General features: G+C 41.6%; 1 protein-coding gene across 5 annotated transcripts in view; it reads right to left on the bottom strand.

Annotated features, from left to right (window-relative positions):
- Positions 1-471: 471 nt before the first annotated feature.
- TMEM241 (transmembrane protein 241) overlaps positions 472-18,604 on the bottom strand; it is a 71,298-nt gene continuing 53,165 nt past the window's right edge. For 2 of the 5 annotated variants that reach the window (XM_071554672.1, XM_071554674.1), the window contains exons 14-15: positions 17,703-17,767; positions 9,810-14,328 (exon numbers count right to left, since the gene is read on the bottom strand). In XM_071554672.1, the coding sequence (XP_071410773.1) occupies positions 14,268-14,328; positions 17,703-17,767 (126 nt within the window). In that variant the 3' untranslated portion in view covers positions 9,810-14,267. The other 3 variants (XM_071554676.1, XM_071554677.1, XM_071554675.1) reach the window with 3 other exon arrangements.

The following is an 18,604-nucleotide window of genomic DNA, read 5'->3' as shown; positions in this document are numbered from 1 at the left end:
TTGCCATTTCCTGGCATTCAGCTCACTGCAGAGCCCTCACTTCCAGGATCTTTCCTTCAGCCCAGATCTTAACCTTCTTCCCAAAGTATTGTTTTGGGTTTGTTGGAATTTTAAGACCACCATTTTGGCACTGGCCCCTCCTCCTGGAGCTGCCAAAACCAGTTTCTCTGAGTCCAAACTGTCAGTATGCAGAAGGATAAGGCACAAGCAGGCTCCTCAGCATTGTTAATCTCATGACCCCTTGTTCACAGGGGAATTTGGAATATGCCACTTTGGTTTAGTCCAGGTGGTAGTAAAATTTACAATTGGTTCATCTACCAGTTGTAATTCAAAAGCATCCGCTTCCTCTTCAGAGGCTGGAAGTTCATTTTTGGACATTCATGTGCATGCAAACCTGTTGGCATTCAAGCTGCTTTTTCACCTATGACACCCCCTAAATCTAATACCCATCTAGGTGGTCTCCCCAAACAACACCCATTTACTGTGAATTTTCATTCCACATTAGTAAAGTTATGGAAAAGATTTGGCTCCCTACCTTCACCCATCACTCGAGAGACCCTCAACTGTAAATTTTATTTGTGACAATATAAGCATTGGAATGATTTACACAGATCCCAGAACATACAAACATACAGAAAAATAGCAATCATTTTCCAAAACTACTTACAAACAGGCAGTGGCTTCTTTGGGATGGTTTGTAACATATTTAAATGATACAACTTCAACTCATTGCTCCAGCCTCCTCAAATACGGAGCTCACAGCATAAGACCTCTGTGGGAGCAGTGAGGAGTAGTTTGTTAGATGTTTACACCTTCCCATGATGCTGAAGGATTTTCCCACCAGGCCTCACAGTAAACATTAAAAAACTCCACCAAAACACAAAAATAACAACAAAAACAGCAAGGTAAAAGTCGTTCAGTGAGGTGAGAGACTGAGCAATCACAGTAACAATGCAACATCACTAGCTGGGAATGAAATCTGTCCCAAGTTGCACCTTTGGGAAGAGAGGGAAGGAGTGTGGGAAGCAGATTTGAACTTCATTTGTTCTCATTCCATTGTAAACTGTAGTGAAGAGTGGGAAATGGGAGGAAAAAATGAACTTCAGGTGCATCGCTTCACAGAATGTTGTATGCAAAGCAAAAAGGCCTTACTGAAATCCTAAACCATAATCCTTCCCACCAACTTCACTGAGTCCTTACAGCCAAAGATCCCCCACCTCAGCCTGGAGCTTGCTGGTCTGGATGAGCTCGGAGGACAGCTTTTCAGTCACTACAAAGACACCCAAACACCTTGCCCAGACCCCAACAGCAAATACCAGCACCAACAGTGTGAGAGAGGAGAAGCAATGCTTCTAGCGTGATATTGAGTAAGAGCAGGAACTGTGATCCTGGAAAATGCCTGCATACCTTCAAAGCAAGGCAGGGGTGAACCAAGAAATTGCTAAAGTTGCTGCTGACTTGAGAGCAAACATCTTCTCCCCTTAGTAAGAGCTAAATATGAGCTAGTGTCATAATTTGCCCTTTCTACACGTTCATCTAGCCTGTTATACACCCCTCTCTGTAATTTTGCTGAGCAGCATCTTAAACCACCTAGGACCGCCTCTGCTACACTGTTTAGACAGATGCTCCATGACTCACACCTGAAGAAACCTTTTAGTTTGCAGTCAGATTTCACTGGTCACCAAACTATAACTTTTTGAACTCATTATTTCATCTAACTTGAAAATGAAATCTTCCCATGTGTGAACTCGGGGGAGGTGGGTCGTCAGTAGCAGCTGCAATTCTTAACCAAGTTCTGGCATTTAGTTAAGCAAGATAATAAAAAGAGAAAGTAGAGGCAAGGAAACCAATCCTCTTCCAAGAGCTTCCAAGTGCAGTGAAGTGTTGCCTTGGCTAACATCAGTGGGTACAACTGTAGGGGAAGAAGCTGTGCAAGCCAGGTTTTCAGAACCACTGACATGAGCCCTAAGCGCGTCATTTTCAATGCACCAGCATCCATGAGTTAGCCTTTATACTCTTTCCCTTTCTTCCAAGCACATACAGACACAAAGGGCAAACCTTCCTGTTCCCTGTTGCTTCCTTTTACCAAGAGCTGGAGGGTTTTTATATTGAGAGTTGACTGGGAGAGCAAAAGGATGAAGAGGCACAGGAGTTTATTTACAAAACAGTATTAAATCACCTGTGTTCAAAAACAAAGACCGGTTTACCAGGAATGGATTCTGTTCATTGATGTAGGAGAGGAATATTGGGATTTTTTCTCTTAGGTTTTAAACTGAGCTTTAGACAAGCTTTTCTTTAGGCTGGAGCCCTCTGTTGCCCTACCATTTATGTTGCCCATAGGGTTGTGCTGGGGTTTTACAAAGGACATTGTTTTGCAGCACAAAAATGACAGGCACATCAGCTTTTAGTCCCTCACACCAGAAGATTAAGAGGTCTTCATTCTGGTCCCTAAAGTTCTGCCCATGTTAGGAACCTCTGGGAGTGCACAGCTCTTTCTCCTTATCTCACACTTTGAATCACATACATCCAAATTAAAATAAAAAGCAGGTAAGATGGCAAATTTCAAGAGTGCTTAAAAAAAGAGCAAGCTTACCAAACATTAAGCACAAGACTTACATGCTGCTCCCTCATGGCCGTACTTGGCTGGTGAATCAACACATTTGTGAGGGCCACCCCTAGCCCTTCGCACCTCAACATGTGCTTAACTAAACAGCCACTCTGGATGCAGAGGCAAGATAACATGCCAGGAATAGATTCAGAAGAATTGCAGAATTGAACAGTCTGACAGACTGTGTGAGGGAAGGAAGAACAGTTCACAAAATTATAAATGTGGAGAAAACAAGGGGAGAGTGTGGTTTCCATTTTCTGCTGACAACCAAAGGAGCATGAATATTGGATGTTATTTTGTTAAAAAAATAAAAACCTCATATAGAAACATAGTAGCTGTAAGTTTTTAAAGAGACAGATAAAAGGCTTTTATTTCTAATCTGGTCTCATCCCACTCAGATCAAAAATGACAATTGCTACCATCCAAGTTGGATTAATGGTCTACACCACATTATTTGCCTAGCCTCTCCTCACTTGCCAGCAGCTGGATGTCCCTGCTGCACAAATCTAACCAGAAGCCTGAACCCCAGACACATTCCTTGCATTGCCCTGCAGTTGTGAGTGGCAGCAGAGACTGTGAAGAAATCAACACCTGCCTGTTAAAACTCCCTTGTGCAGTTCTTTTTAATTGGGAAAGATGCAGCTCTGTCCTCAGTGCAGGGCAGGAGCACACAGTGGGCCTAGTTCTCACCTGTATATATTGGCTACCTCTTGGTTGCACCCTGGGATAAGACCCAGCTGTGCACCCACCCACCACCCATTCAGCCTTCCTTTAGAAAGAAACTCACAGCATCAACGAAAAGGGAAGAAAGAGGCCATTACCACAGTTGTCCAAATGAGAATGCGTAGAGAAAAAGGGAGAACTCTGGCATGTTGAACTCACACCCACCTAAGGAAAGGAGAATCGAAGTAATGACTACTCACTCATGATCACTGACATGATATTGTCATAATCATCTTCATAATCATTATCATCATTGTCATCTTCATCATCATCTCTTCCTAAGAAATGGGTCTCTCCTCTTCCACAAGGAGAAGACTAAGAGAGTGCTGAATTAACAGCATGATTGAAATGCAACCATTAGCTGTGTTTCTTCTGCCTTCAAGATCAAAAGTGAGCTATTCAGAGAGGGCTTGGTCTCTGTTCTGACCTCCCACAATGTTTGTGATGCTCCCCCCAGACTGACCGCACTATTTCTCCTCATGGAGCACAGGCATTTTAGCGAATCACAGACTATTTTGAGTTAGAAGGGACCCACAAGGATCATCGAGTCCAACTCTTAAATCACTGGTCCATACAGGCGATTGAACCCATGACCTTGGCATTATTACAACCAAGTTTTAACCAACTGAGCTTTAGACTTCTTAGGTGCACAAAGTCCAACACATTTCCAAACATCAGTAGGTTGTTAGCATTTCAATATTTAATGCCATCTTCTAGAGCAATATCCTCCCAGCTATCTTGAAACGTCATCAAAAGAGCAGTAGAGACTGGAAGGCACGAACATCTCGGTTATTTCCGTGGGCAAAATGACAATGCACATAAAGCCAACACCAGAACTGCAAAGTGCTCATCCCCCATGGCAGCCAGAGAGGTTCGTTTATGTTTTCTGAATACAAAACTCTGCAAGCTGTCATCTGCCTTCCAGGGCAACCTGTATAGCTGTACTGAATCAAGTTGAATTAAGATAACAAACCTCACAGAAGAAAAAAATTAAATTTTTTTTGTCCAGTACAGAATCTTTAACTTCCTCAAACCTAAGAAACATCATGCCTACTCAGACCTCTGCCAATCAGTGCAGCATAGGAGGCATTGCAGTCAGATGTACTCTCCAAGGAACATTTCAGATATCACAGATGAAATTATGGCTCATGCAGATGTATTAAGAACTATGAGATCCCATTTCCTCTTTTATTCCTTGTTATGTGCTTTTCTCTTAACGGTTGCTCTTTAGGCATATTTTTTTCTTTTTTCCCCCCTCTTATGGTTCACCTTTTATTATTTCAATAAACACAAAGATAAACAGAAAGAAGCTGGTGCAGTGCTGGGAGTTGGGTCTAGCTGACTGTTTCACATGGTGCATCCAGAGCTGCAGACTCCACCCTTTGTCTGATTTATTTCAAAAGCCTGCTGTGTCCATTAATGGAAAATTGGACTCTGTTCACGCTGTACTGGTGTCAAGGAAAATGGAAAGTTTCAGATTAAAGCTGCAGGAGACCAGGAAGAAAAATATCTGGAGAATTTAATTGATGGTGACAGCATAATTATTACTGACAAATATTAAAAAGTCGCAGTCTGTGACCCAAAGCAGATCTTTAGGTAGAAAAGGAGGAGAGCATGAACATCTGCAAGGCCACAGAGCTGAGAAATTCAAATATTCTTCACTGGCAGGAAGTTCAGATATTTTGCAAAACTGAGCATATACAATATGACAACTATCAGTGTGATGTTAAATTTGCTAACCATCCAAGTTATTCACGTCTTTAAGATCTGAGACATATCTGATGAGAGCTGGGCCTCCCCTGTGCACTTTTGTGCTCCTCAATAGGTTTGAGAAAGTGATAGGAATTTCAGAGACATTATTCTGCAGTTTAACTCAGGTAAACAGCTAAGAGAAGTCACCATAGTAGCCTCTACTGAAGACCCGATCAGATATTGGAGAAAACCATCAAGGCACATGGAAACCCATCTCCACTTGGATTGCTGCTGTAAACTAGTTGAACAGATTTTTCAAATCACAGCCGAGCTTAGAGCTTAGCAATGGGATCTCTAAGCAGAAAAAATAAGTAAGTTAAAAGCTGTAAAAACAAGCAGAATTGCTGCTCTTAACCCACTGATTGATATAATAACTATACTGACCTCATATGAATTTTTTTGCAGTTAACAATGTAACAATAAAGGAATAACTGCAGTTGTAGTTATTTATATAAGACTACTATAGAAGTTAGGATGATATGAAAGCAGTACAATGAATGGAAACTTAATGGATTCTACACCCAACATCCCTCACAAATTCCAAAGCCTTAAAGAATGCTCCAGATGAAATCTAATGCCATGATCTTGCTTTATTGTTTGTTTTTAAACTGTTACATGGAAAAATTTGATCAAATTCTATAGCAGGAACATATTCTTGGAGTGGTCAAAAATATTTCAGGCTACTTTCTACCTTCCTATTAAGGCAAGATTGCCAAACCTCCAGCTCATGAAAGAATTTGTGATGAAGTGAGCTCATGAAGTCTCTCAGAGAGGCCAACATGAAGGAAAGACATTGGCTCTTCAGGAGCACGTTCCCTTTCTCTCCCTAAGAAGCACGAACACTTGCCAAACCTTTCCGATCTTTAACTTTGGATGAAATGATTGGGTGGACTGGGAGCTGATGCAACATAATATTCCAATATTTTCTTTCTCCCAGCTGAAGTCACAGCCTAAGACATTTCCAGCGGCACAGCCATCTGTTTACAGGAGCTGTATGTAGCCTGAAGCCCACATGAAGTGAAGAGAGTATCATGATTGATAGAGCTGATTTAATTTGCATCAGTTTAAAGATGTGGTTTATTAACTGACGGTGAAGAACAGGGTACCCAAGCTACCTTTAGTCTAGAAAACTCTCTGTTTTCCCATGATCTGCTGAAGCTCCAGATGCTGGCAGCAAGAGGTTACACAATCATCTCCGTTGCTTTCCACTGCATATACTCCTTTAAAACTGTCTTTCCATAGTTTCGAAGAGGAGTTTGAACCAGAGTGGTACCTTTGTGTCATGTTTTCAGAAAAAAGGAAGAGTAAAAAAAAACATGAGAGAGATTCTGAAGGGAAAGGGGAATTTATTTTCTAGCTTTTACACCAATTTCTGTAGCAGGACTTTAAGGGTTCCTTTGCCAAAATTTTCAGTGGCACTGCCTTTGCAATTCAGCATTTGCTCTGGTGAATTACACTGCTGCTCTCCAACATTTCTGAATCACAGAGGGTTTGTGTTATGGGTTTGTTTGTTTGCTTTAACCCAAAAGAAAACAATATAGTTAAGCTTTTTCCATCTGAGAGTCTGTGGTAAGCAACTTACCCATACAGACAGCTATTCACAAAAGGAGCCATTCAATTCTTTGCTCAGCAATTTTAATATTCCACTTTGAATACAGCTGAGCCACATGAAATTCTGTTGTGTAAGGCTCTCCTTCAAAGTAGAGATTTATTTTCTTTGGTTACAGCTCATCAAGTCTTGAGGCTACAACCATCTGTGTTAATCTCTGCACAGTCTGTTCTTATTCATCATCAATAACAAGCCCAAGAAGCACCCACGCTGAAGACAGTATGAACAGACAACCATAATAAAAAAATAAAAGCAATCTTGCTGAAATTTTTAGCTTCTGTGTCTATCCTACATCCTAATTCTTTGACCATAACTGGAGACACTAAATGAGAGAAAACAATTAACTTCAGCCTGAAGGAACATAATGTTTGAAAGTTCAGCTGTGTTTTCTGAGTGGTCATTATTGGAGTGATTTGCAGATCTCAGACTTTGGCAGTGGGACAACCAGCAGCAGAATGGCAAAGAGAAAATGCTGTTGGCTCATGCCTGATAAAATTTATTGTGCCTCTTACACTAGAGCTATTGGGATGTTCTCTACTAACTGGTGAAGTTTGCTGCATGAGCAGACCAGGCCATTCAACTACTGGCAGGCGAGATGCAGGGCAATGCCTGCGGAAGTCACATACATTACCTCCAGCTTGATCTCCACTAACAATGAACAGGGTTGTCCCTTCTGTCATTCAGCTTAAATGAAGAAATTCACTGTAAGGGCTGACCACACTAAGCATCCCTGGCAACATGCTGATAATCTTTTTCCTGGCATTGGACTGCCCATAGGGTTGGAGATTTATGGGGATGAAGGGTCTTCATTAAAATGTCTTCTATCTGCTCTCCAAAGGAACTTAATTTGCTAACTTGTGAACTTGTGGTGGTAACTGGCACAGGAACCCCTTTCCTGAGAAGGCAAAGAACCGATTTTGAAAACAGCAGAAAGCCCTTCTGGAGGTCTGAGAAGTATTTGCCTTGAGGAGTTTCCCATCCCCATCAACGAATGCTTTCTGCTTTTGGGATGTGAGTGCTAATTACAGCAGTTCTCACAGCGGGCATCTGCCAACCTCCAAAACATTTCTACTTAACAACTTCACGCTTGAACCACAGTCCTCTTAGCAGAAACTCCAACACTCTTGTTAGTCTATCTGGTGTTCGTGATACTCCTGTGCTTATGCATGGCAAACAGCATTCCCAGCTCTCCACCTTCCCCTTCCACCTTCATTGCCCCATGACCAGTTTCTCAACCTGAATAACCATTTTCTCCAAGCAACATCAACCCTTCTCCTTATCAGTTTCAAAGGGGTTGTGCTGGTTGTTTTATTCAGCCAGCTTGCTTCAGGCAGGTGTTGTTCTTACATGGTATCACAAGGCACTGGTTGCCTGCAACTCCAGCATAAACAAACGTGTTGGTGCACCAGATTTCCCCACTGGCTGTGGTACAGAAATCAGAAGTTTAAGTGTAAACAGGGATCAAACTCCTACAGAAAAATGGGCCTAGCTTTTGTTTCCCAAGTTGTACTGGTCAAGTACTAGAACCAACATGAACCTTGGAGCAATTAGTTCTACCCCAGGCTCATCTGTAGACATGAAAGTTTGCTTTCCTCTCAAAATGACATTTGTGAGGAGTCATAAAAGTTATGGGACTGCTGATGCAAACAGCAAGCAGAAAAGCTTGAGCAGTTGCAGGGTCTCCTACAGTCATGTCTGAGAATGCAGTTATGGGATTTCACCCACTGCCTGGCTGGAATGTTGAGAGAGGCTCACACCCATTTTACTCTTCTATACACAGGCTTCTCCATGTGGGCTATGAGCTCACAGCTGAACAAGTTCTGGGCTATGTTTTTAAATCTTAATGACAGAACACAAGAAAAAATATACTAAGCATGCTCTCAGTGTGGTTTTTAAAGAGATTTTGTATACCTTAAAGAAAGAATGGTGTCAAATCAAACCAATGTCAATTTGCTACTCCCACCTATACTGAAAGCCAAGACATTTATTAAAAGAAAGAAGAGCACTGTGTGACTGCTTCCCATCCCAGACAATAAGGAGGAGATACACTCCCCACCTCAATGAACAAGGAGAGAGCAGAACCTTTCCACCAGCATTATTGCAAAAAACAGTTCATTTTCTAGAACATATCAAGGCTAACACAATGTCACTTTCAAAGCATAGTTTAAAAAAGGGTCAAGCTTCTCAAACTAGACAAATAATATGGAAAGAGTTACACAACCTTCATGGGCTCCTCTAATTCGTTTTTGGGACTAAATAGACATATATTTATAATATACCCTAATTAAAAAAACCCACATAACCAAACAAAAATAAAATTAATCACCCCCCACCCAAACCCACAAACCCCCTTCCAAACCTATAAATAAGAAACACATTTTTCAGAAGCAAATCTCTTCCCATTTTATCTCTTTGTACAAAAGTATTTCAGCCTCAATTTTTTTCAGTACTGCCCCCAATCTCCTTCCCCTCACCCACGCCTTCTTTTCAAACAAAATGAGCTTGTCCCTGTGTCTATCCTCTGGAAAAGGATTAAAGTTTCTTACTGAACCTGTCGCCTGATTTGCAGTAGCAAATGATCTGTTTGAAAGCTGTTCATTCAGCTTCTGCTCTGGGCAAGATAAATTTGCCATGGAGTTTTCTTCAACCCACTATCTCCTTTAGCTTACAGGTAAAGAAAAATGCTGGATGAAACTTTTCCTCATCATTCAGTGCAGCTTCCACGAACTAACTTTTCTACAATACTTCACAAAAGCATCTTTTTCAATGCACGTCCTGTGTTGACATCATATTTCTTGAATTCTTCAGATCTTCCTGTTTGAGGGTGGGAAACAAGAACATAAATACATATACACTCATCCACCAATTCAGATATAGGTGTTAAAAAAGGTAATAGTAAATCAGAATTCTATTCCTTACCAAATGTTTTAATAGGTCCAGTGCTATCTTAAAAATAATTTTAGAGGCTTTTCCTATTGCTTTTTGTGAAGATCACTTGCTCTGCAGATTTTCAGCTTATGTATTAAACTGGTACTGAAAGACTGGCATAGATTCCCTGCCAGCATAAAGCATAACAACCACACAGCAATAAGCACCAACAGAATCACTTCAGTGGTATCAGGTTCACTTAATTAATTTAATAACATTTTATGCTGGAAGCTATGTTACAGCCACCAAATCCAGAATATTGTTTCTAAACAAAATCTCTGTTGCCTGCATTTTAGTAATCCACTTGTAGTTCATATCCAGCAGCTTTACTGTTTCAGTCTTCATTCGGTGCCACTTGGATTTAAGTAGGGGTTCTTTACGACCAAGGCCAGCCACACGCATGAGCTGTGCCACTGCAGCAGATAATACAAGCCTTGTTCCAAACCAATTACTTTGTGATTAGGAAAAAAACCAAAACCAGACATTTGGAAAATAAAAGTGTAAGCAAAATAAGATCAAAAAGGTACTACATTATTCAGGACATAGATGTGAAAAGGGCAGGATGGGACAGCCTCCAGCCATCTGCTGCCTCTCAGAAAGCCCAATACACTCCAGTTTTTCCCTCTAGTTGACAATCCAAGAACTAGGGAGTCTTCAGACAGTAAATTCCTTAAATGATGAATACTGATATGGCTAGAGGTTTTTCTATCAGATGAACTACAGACCCACCACTTTGCATTCAGGCATTAACTTGTGTCACTTCACTTTTACAACGTAAAGGAATTCCTCCTTTCTCAGAGCTGTGTGTTCAACACTTTGTATTTTTGATTCACTGGAAAAAAGGTCAGTTAGACATAAATGATCCACCCTTCCATATCCCCTCTCTGAATTACTGAACATAACTGTTCACTAGTCTTGCAAGAGACATTTTAAGCTTGAACTTCTAAGGTTTTCTGCTATGAAAATCACTTTAACAGCCCTGAAGTGTGTTTTTTACCATGCAGCATCCCTTATTCTGAGTCAGGGCTGAATTCAAGATCAGGCCACTGCTTCTTCAGGAAATTGCAAGGTTTGCTCTGCCTCGTCCCCTCCATTCTCCAGCCTCTGCAAGCAGCCAGTATGTGCCTCTCCTCCCCATAGTTGCCCTCTGCTGCAATTGCATGCCTGCCTGCCTGGGGCTGTGTGCTGCCAGGACCCGGGGACCCAAATGGTGCCTTTCCGTGTCTCTTCTCCCTTGGGTGCTGCTGGTGGGAATTCATCCCTTCCCAAGAGCAGTGGTGAGGAGTCAGGATCTTCCCGTAGGTGCCCTCCCACAGCTCACCTTTAGGTTTGTATGACAGGCACTGCCAGTTGAGATGCCATCAATTTCTGCTGCTCACCATTTCGCAGCTAACATCCCCACCCCAGCACACATGCGTTGACAAAGGCACCACTTGTTCCAGCAGCCAGACGCCCCCTAAGGGCTCTCCTCGCATCACCTTTCCCCCTGCAACAGGTTGCCCCCCTGACAGCTCACTGCTAGCAACGCTAAACTAGCCCTTGGCTCACAGGCCCTCCCCCAATGCTGTACTGACTGGACTCAGGCTCTGTCGCTGCCTCTGCGACAGCCCCAGCAAGAAGGTTGCCAACTCATGCCTTTAGCACGTTGAGACAATTCCAAACATGCAAAGAGGGATTTTAAAGGTGATTGACTTCTACTTCCACCCTACTCTGAGTCTTCAGCAAGACTGATGGGCCTCATGCTGGTCTGCAGGTGTCACCCTCACCTGAAGCAGTCCAGGTCGGTTCAGAGGGTACTTCTTCCCGGTCATGTTTCACAAAGGAGACCAACTTCACTTTTAACCCTGCTTCTTTGATTTGCTTGCACAGAAATCAATTTAAAACTGCACTATTTTACTTACCTCAAGCAGAGTCTTAGAAATGCAAGCATATTGCACTAAGGCACACAGAAATGCAAGCAGAGGTAAACAGCTCAGTGTTGTTTAACACTCATGAAGTTAAATAAAAAGGCAGTGGACTTACTATGCAGAGAGATACTAATTCAGTAGCTGCAGAGACTAAATTCCCTCCCAGAGCCTGTACAGTGTAATTCTTCAGCCAAACAAACTTCCTGCAGCCACCCCAAGCATGCCCTCTGTGATAAAAATGCTACAGCAATCCTGGCTGCTGGTTTGGCCACTGTCTTTCCACTGAGACCACCAGCAAGAAAGCAAATGGGTGTTCTGGGTTTTGATACATTGCTATGAACAGCACAGGCAAAATAGGGTAAGAAAAAAAATCCAGACTGCAGCCTATCCTTGAAAGTTATGCAAGAAGAGAGGTACACGATGAGCTTTTCCCACAGCAAAGGTTCCAGCTATGATTGCAAAACCTCGGCAATCACTCAGGGACTCTTTCATGAGGTCTCCTAGGGTCACTATTCACTTCAAAATCAGCAGAAAGGTGGCACAGCAAGGATCCTACTGCATTGCCACAACTGGCTGGCAGGTCTAGTTGTCCAGGGAAAGCCAGAATGCTGCAGCCATCATTCCCATTCTTTCCTCTGACTTTACAGACTGGAAAGCCATGAAGATCCATGGCTGGCTGTGTCAGGGCTCACTGGGTATAAGTATGGGCTCAACTTCCCATGCCATGTGCCTCAGGTTGGTTTCAGGACTAGTGCTCAAGTTCAAGCATTTTGTTTCTTTCATGCTCATCTCTCTCTTCCTCTTTCTTCCAAACCCTGACTTTTACCACCTGGCAAAAAATGGCTCACTTCAAACTCAAGCCAGAGTGGGACCAAACACAGATGGACAACATGTCAGTATAAACAGACCCTTTGTGATTAACTGAGACAAGCTCAGGTACAATACAGAACTTCTCTTTTTTAAAGTACAGCATTCTCTTTTTCTGAAAACCAACTAATCTTTACCTAAAACTCTCCACTCACAGAAATTCACTGCAAATATTTGTAAAATTCACTTTCTTTGTTAAACTATGGTGTTTTATTTGAAATCCAATCCAGATGGTGGAATTTGTTAGATTGAAGCATACATCCTCTGGTAATTGCAGCCTTGAAAAGGCTATGTATGTGTCTTGTCTAGACTAGTCACCTAGTTTCTATCTACAGAGAGGTAAATGCTTTTGGAGAATCTTTCAGCCATATTAACACAGCAATCTATTCCAGAGGCGGTCCCGTGGTGTAATGGTGAGCACTCCGAACTCTGATCACAAGGTCGTGAGTTCGAGTCTCAGTGGAGACCGTACCGGGCAGTTCAATGCCTCCCTGCCATCCCATCCCGTCAGATCTCAGATACTCAGCAGGGTCAGCCTCGGTCAGCCCCGGTTAGTACTGGGTGCTGTAGACAGTCCTGAGGACTTCACTGTCACTGTCCAAGCTCGCTCGGCCGTGGCAGATGGACCTTGGGACTTAAACGGTGGGGCCAGTTCTGTGCACGCTGTGCCTCACCTAAAAAATCCACTGCGCAGGCTCGAAGGGCACACCCACGTGGGGAGAGCCCTGCCCAAATCTTCGTTTGCGAAGTTTGGCCATACATATACATACTATTCCAGAGGGATCATCTCCATTAGAGCACCCCTCTCTTTCCATTGACTTTGTCAACTTAGATTAAGAGATTACACTTTATATATCTAATGTCATGTGAGACAAGTCCCTCTCTTCATTAAAGATTTGTTATGGAGTTTCTTTTCCCATGCAGACCTTTTCCAAAATCTTATCAACTCATCATTTAATATTAATTTCATATAGGTTGCTTTTGCAGGCTCTAAGATATCAGGACTACGTTCTAACACCCATTAAGCAATCAGAAATGAAATTATTTTAAGAACTTTTGAGATTAATTGCCTTACATTCTTGAAGACATTCATTCAAGGTTCATAATCTTTGATGCCCCTTGCAATAATTTAAGAAACAAAGCACGGCTGGGAACAGTATGTCCCCTCCTACAGCCGATAAAAATTTGCAGAGTTCAAGAGAAATTTCAGAGAATGGGAGAGGAAAATATTCACAAAGAGCAATCACTACAGATATTGAGATTTATTGCTGATTTTCCCTTTCTGCAGAGCTATCAAACTGCCACAGTTCCAGAAGGGGATTATCTCCAGACGCCCCTTGGCCTCAGTCCCCATGCCAGTTCAGACGACGTGACTTGAGACCTGTGTGTGGCAGCTTGCTGCTTACAGAACAGTTGGAAACAAAATCCATCCTTCCGGATCCTGAATTTATGGCAGGATCTGGGCTCTGACATTGTTTGGTACGATCTGCTGTCAGCTTCCTACAAAAAAAACAGAGGGCATCCAGTGCGGAATGTTGCTTTTCCTGAGTTTAGTTCCCTGTGCAAGAAGCTGCTACTGAGAGGTTCTCACACAGAGCCATCAGCATGAGACAGTGCAGTTTTTTCCTTTACCACATCAATCTGATATAATTTGTCTTGTGCTTTGAGGCAAAGGTTCCTTATTATCTTGCCAACTATGCAGCTCCCTTACCAGCACTATTAATAGCATAGCTTTTCTTTCTTAATAAAAAAACAATAGATCCTTTCCTCGTATTTCGTTGCACTTCTTCATTCCTGCTGCTGCATTTTTTTCATGATAGTGTCTCTAGGCTCCAAGTCAGCTCTTTTCCAGATGGTGAGATCTGGTTCCTCTTTACGTGCCTGTCCTTTCAGTGTAAACAAGCAATGCTTCTCCAACTCCACTGATCACAAGGCTGTAAACAAAGTATACCACAAATTTAGCATCAGGCAAGTCCCTCTACTTGATACAAAAAAGGTATTATTTTACCTAAACACATTTCAACCTAGAGACAGTAACCCAAGTGATTTTTTCATCTGTCTTGCTAACAAAAGACTGAAATCCAAAATGTCTTATTTAACTGATGTCATCAGAAATGGCTTTTCCTGTATTTTAATGCTGATGGCATTCAGTGAAAATGCACAGACAGAAATCTAAATAGACAAGGTTGCCCCTAGTTACAACAATAGCTGCACACTAGCAAGAATAGAAAAGGAAGGCATGAGAGTTTGAACCTCATTAGCTTTATGATTCCCTCTTGCAATTTCTGTTTATGTTCTGTCCAAAAAACTTGTCACTTGATGAAGTCAGGAGCAGATGTAAAGCCTGGGTTTTGGGGACTAAGGAAATTTGGGAGAAACACTTTTTGCTCTGGTGTTATTCCATTGGCATAGTGAGGCCAGCAGAAATTCTTTTGTTTGGCCCTCTTTGTGAGGAATCTGGTGAAAGATCCTGCACTATCCAAAACAGGCACACGTGCCCAAGCGCTTCCTTCCTGTGCACAGTGAAAGCACAAACGCTTCTCTCCAAGACTCAGTCTAGAAGCAAGATGAATGGTTTTGCAAAAATCTTCACTGAAATATGCTATCAACCCACTCAATCCATGCAATAGTTAATAATCCCCAAATCTCCTCTGGTATCTATCACAGCTGACAGGAATATTGGTAAGATGCCGACTCTTCTCCCCTTTTATAACATTGCAAAGCTAAGTGTACTGACCTTTCATCTTGGCCTCATGGCTTAATTAGCTTATGAAACAGAAAAGCTCCTTAATGAACTTTATAAACAAAACAAACTTCTGTTAAATTCATTTGTAAGAGGGGTTTTTTTTCCTTGGAAAAAAAAAAGGTATGGACATGTAAAGCTGAAGGCTCTTTGGCCTAATAGCATTACATTCACTTAAATCATAGTTTTGGTGAGCTGTTTTAAAAACTACATAATAGCCCTTGTTCCTGAGAGGGAAGAAATATTGTATAACAACAACAGAATATCTTACAAATACACAGAAAACAGCCCTGGAAAGTAGGTGCTACAGTCTAGACAGTCCACTGGGGAAACAGACTACCTTTGGTGCAGAAGTACCAACAAGCAACAAAGGCCTGCAAGGGGTGCAAGTTTTTCAGAAAGGTCTAAACCACTTGAGTCTGGTCGATTGCAATCACTAACAACCTCTGAGCACTTTTATTTGGAGAGTGTTAGCCCCCATGTCATCCCTGGACTTCAGCTCTGGTTATAAACATGCTTTCTCCATTAAATTCTTTGGAAACTAAGGTTGGATACTATATTCTTTATCCTAAAGAAAAGAATCCCAAAGCACTGCATATGGAAGACCTAAAATCAACAGACCCTTGGAATTTTTTCCCCATTTCTGTAGATATGTAGTTTGCCAAATTTTTAACAGAGACTTTAAAAAATAAGCCTACCTTTGACATGCCATTCTAAAAATTAGACTGGCAATTCTGTATGAAAGGTAGCAAACTGCCCAGCCCCATTCTGTAAAAAGATGCCTGCATCTAAACTGTTCTTTAATAACACAAATCCTGCATAATAAGAATCCTTTTCTGAAGGATTTGAAATCTCAGGTATCCATGTGCCCATGCAGTCCAGATTACTAGGCCACTAGAAACCATTATTGTATCTTTAAGATGAAGCAGTGCAAGAACCATGGCTAAATGCCAACCCTTGATTTACCTTCCATTTACCATCTGGCAAATTCTACAGCTTCTGTTTATAGTGGGGTGACAGCTAACTGCATTTGCCTGTCGTTCAAAAATTAACATATGATATTGTCCATGACCACACTGGAGCAACACTAAAATCCTCAGTGATTAATGATCTCATGAGTCCTTTGCAGCTGCTATCATCTAACGAACTATTTCCAGAGCTTTCCTGATAAGCCAAGGCACTGCCGATGCACAAGCAAAACCAGAATTCAAATAAAAAAACCCCCAAAACAATAAAAGAAATAGTTTTCTTTTTGAAATGACAATCAAAGTGTAACAGTGGCCCAAGGCAAAGGCTAAAGCCAAGTTTCTCTTAAACATATGGAAGTGTTCATAATGTATATAACTTTAAGTGCATATAGGGCAGTGGTATGTGTGCAACTACACAGGTCTCTGTGCTCACATTAAAAAAGGTACACATTATTTTTGGTATGTTATTTTGGTGTCAGTGAATACATACATATGATCAAAGCCTACCTCTAGCACACACATGATAGACCTGCACAAACACATGTAAAATATGGTGAAGAGCAGCAAGTTAAAGGTCTAGACTGGGACTGTTGTAGGTGCACTGATACTGGTTTAGTCTCTTACATACACAGGCCACACATGTATTCCTAGTGCTAAAAAAATACATAACTTATTTTAGCATTTGAGATTACGTGTGCCTAAAACACACATAGGGATGTATATTCACATACATGTAAGTAGGGCCACTTTGAACCGAGATTCTTCTTTCTTTAACAATTTTATCACATATGAAAAAAGAACATGCTAATTCCATTCAGTGCAGGGCTGAATCTTTATGATGGCAATCAAACTGTAAGGGGACAAAAAGGAAACTTAAAGCTTTTCAAAAGTAACCAGATTTTTATTTCTGTCACAAAGCCATCCTCAGAGACACATGCCTAACCCCATGTTGAGATGTTATTTGCATGGCAGAAGCATTTAGAAACATCAGCCATGGTCAGTGATTTCCTTTCACTGGGTGCTTTACAAAGACACATCAAAACCACTGCCTGTGACCAAGGAGTTTGCATCCCAATCCTTTGTATTATTACATATAAAATTCAGGTTGGGTAATTTGTAATGTGTGGCCACATCCTGATACAGCTTTGGAAAGAGTTTATTATCATTATTTTTCTACTGTTTTCATTTTATGTATTCACAGTACACAGTGTGCTAGGGAAACTTGAATGCACCCTTTTGGTTAAAACAATGTTGTCAGCAAACCTTGACTCCAGTGTTTTATTTCCAATTCCGCCACTAAATTGTAGAGTGCCTTTGAATGGGTCATTTATTTGCCTATTGCATCCATTTGCCCAGCTGTAAAACATGCTGAGTGAATTGTGGTGGGGCTTAATGTCCAAAATGTCCGTGTTCTCCCAGAGAGGCAGGAGAAACACTCTTCTATTCCTGTACTGCATTCATCATTGCACACCTGGTTCTCCTTACATGTAAAATAATACAGGCAGCAATAGAACTTGACACTTAAAGTATTTCCACATGAAGCACTGTGTGGAAATTCGTTTTTACAGTTAAGTAAAAAGCTCACATAGGCACTTACCAAGAAATTGTTAGTACATTCGCAGTCATGGCAAAGAAGAATGGCGATAAGATAGCAGTGATAACCTGTTAAATCGAAAAGAAAAAAACCCACTGTGAACTTGTGATATCACAAATGAAAACTGGAATGATTTTGCTAAAATTTCATTTCTGTGTGTGCAGTCATATTTTTTCTTTTATTTTTTTCCTTAAGGATTAGATGCAGTACCTAAAATCGGCAATCAGTGAGCAGGAGAACACACATGGGTGTATGACAAAGAGTAAGACATTGCTGAAGACAGAGCTTCCTCTTCTGCCCAACCTTCTTCCCAGTGTGAGTACAGAGACTACATACAGACACCTCCTTTTCCCCCAGCCAGTGGGAGGCAGGCCAGAAAGAGCAGGAAAGGACGCAGCTGACAGGCACACAAGAGCCAGCTTAGGGCAGGAACTGACTGCAGGGTATTGCTGGGAAAGTGTGGGCAAATCATGCTGCAAAACATCAGGCTGGGAAACCAATGGAGCAAACAGTATGATGGTCACACACCACAGTTCAGTTCTGACTCCTACAGAACCCAGGACACAGCAGACACAGGGCAGGAAACCAGAGCAGGGGATCCCCTATTACACATTCCAGCTGGCCTGGCCTAGAAGCCTGCTGGCTTTTACTTGCCAACGACAGATGAGGGAGAGCAGTCAGATCCCAGATTCAGAAAGCCTTGTATTTCTGAGGAGAATGAAAGCTTGAAATGTGTTTATGGATGTATTAAAAGGAAAAAGGAAAAAAAATTTAAAAAATGAATTAAGAGGGTATACGGTAAAGAAAAAACCACAACTTCAGTAGGTTTATACCACAAATCTCCCATTACCCTAAGGTGTCCTGGGCAGAGAAGCTGGAGAGAAATGACTTTATACTTTCCTAGT

This window comes from Pithys albifrons, chromosome 4 (assembly GCF_047495875.1).
Source record: "Pithys albifrons albifrons isolate INPA30051 chromosome 4, PitAlb_v1, whole genome shotgun sequence".
NCBI lineage: Eukaryota > Metazoa > Chordata > Aves > Passeriformes > Thamnophilidae > Pithys > Pithys albifrons.
This window is presented reverse-complemented; position numbering and strand designations above follow the sequence as displayed.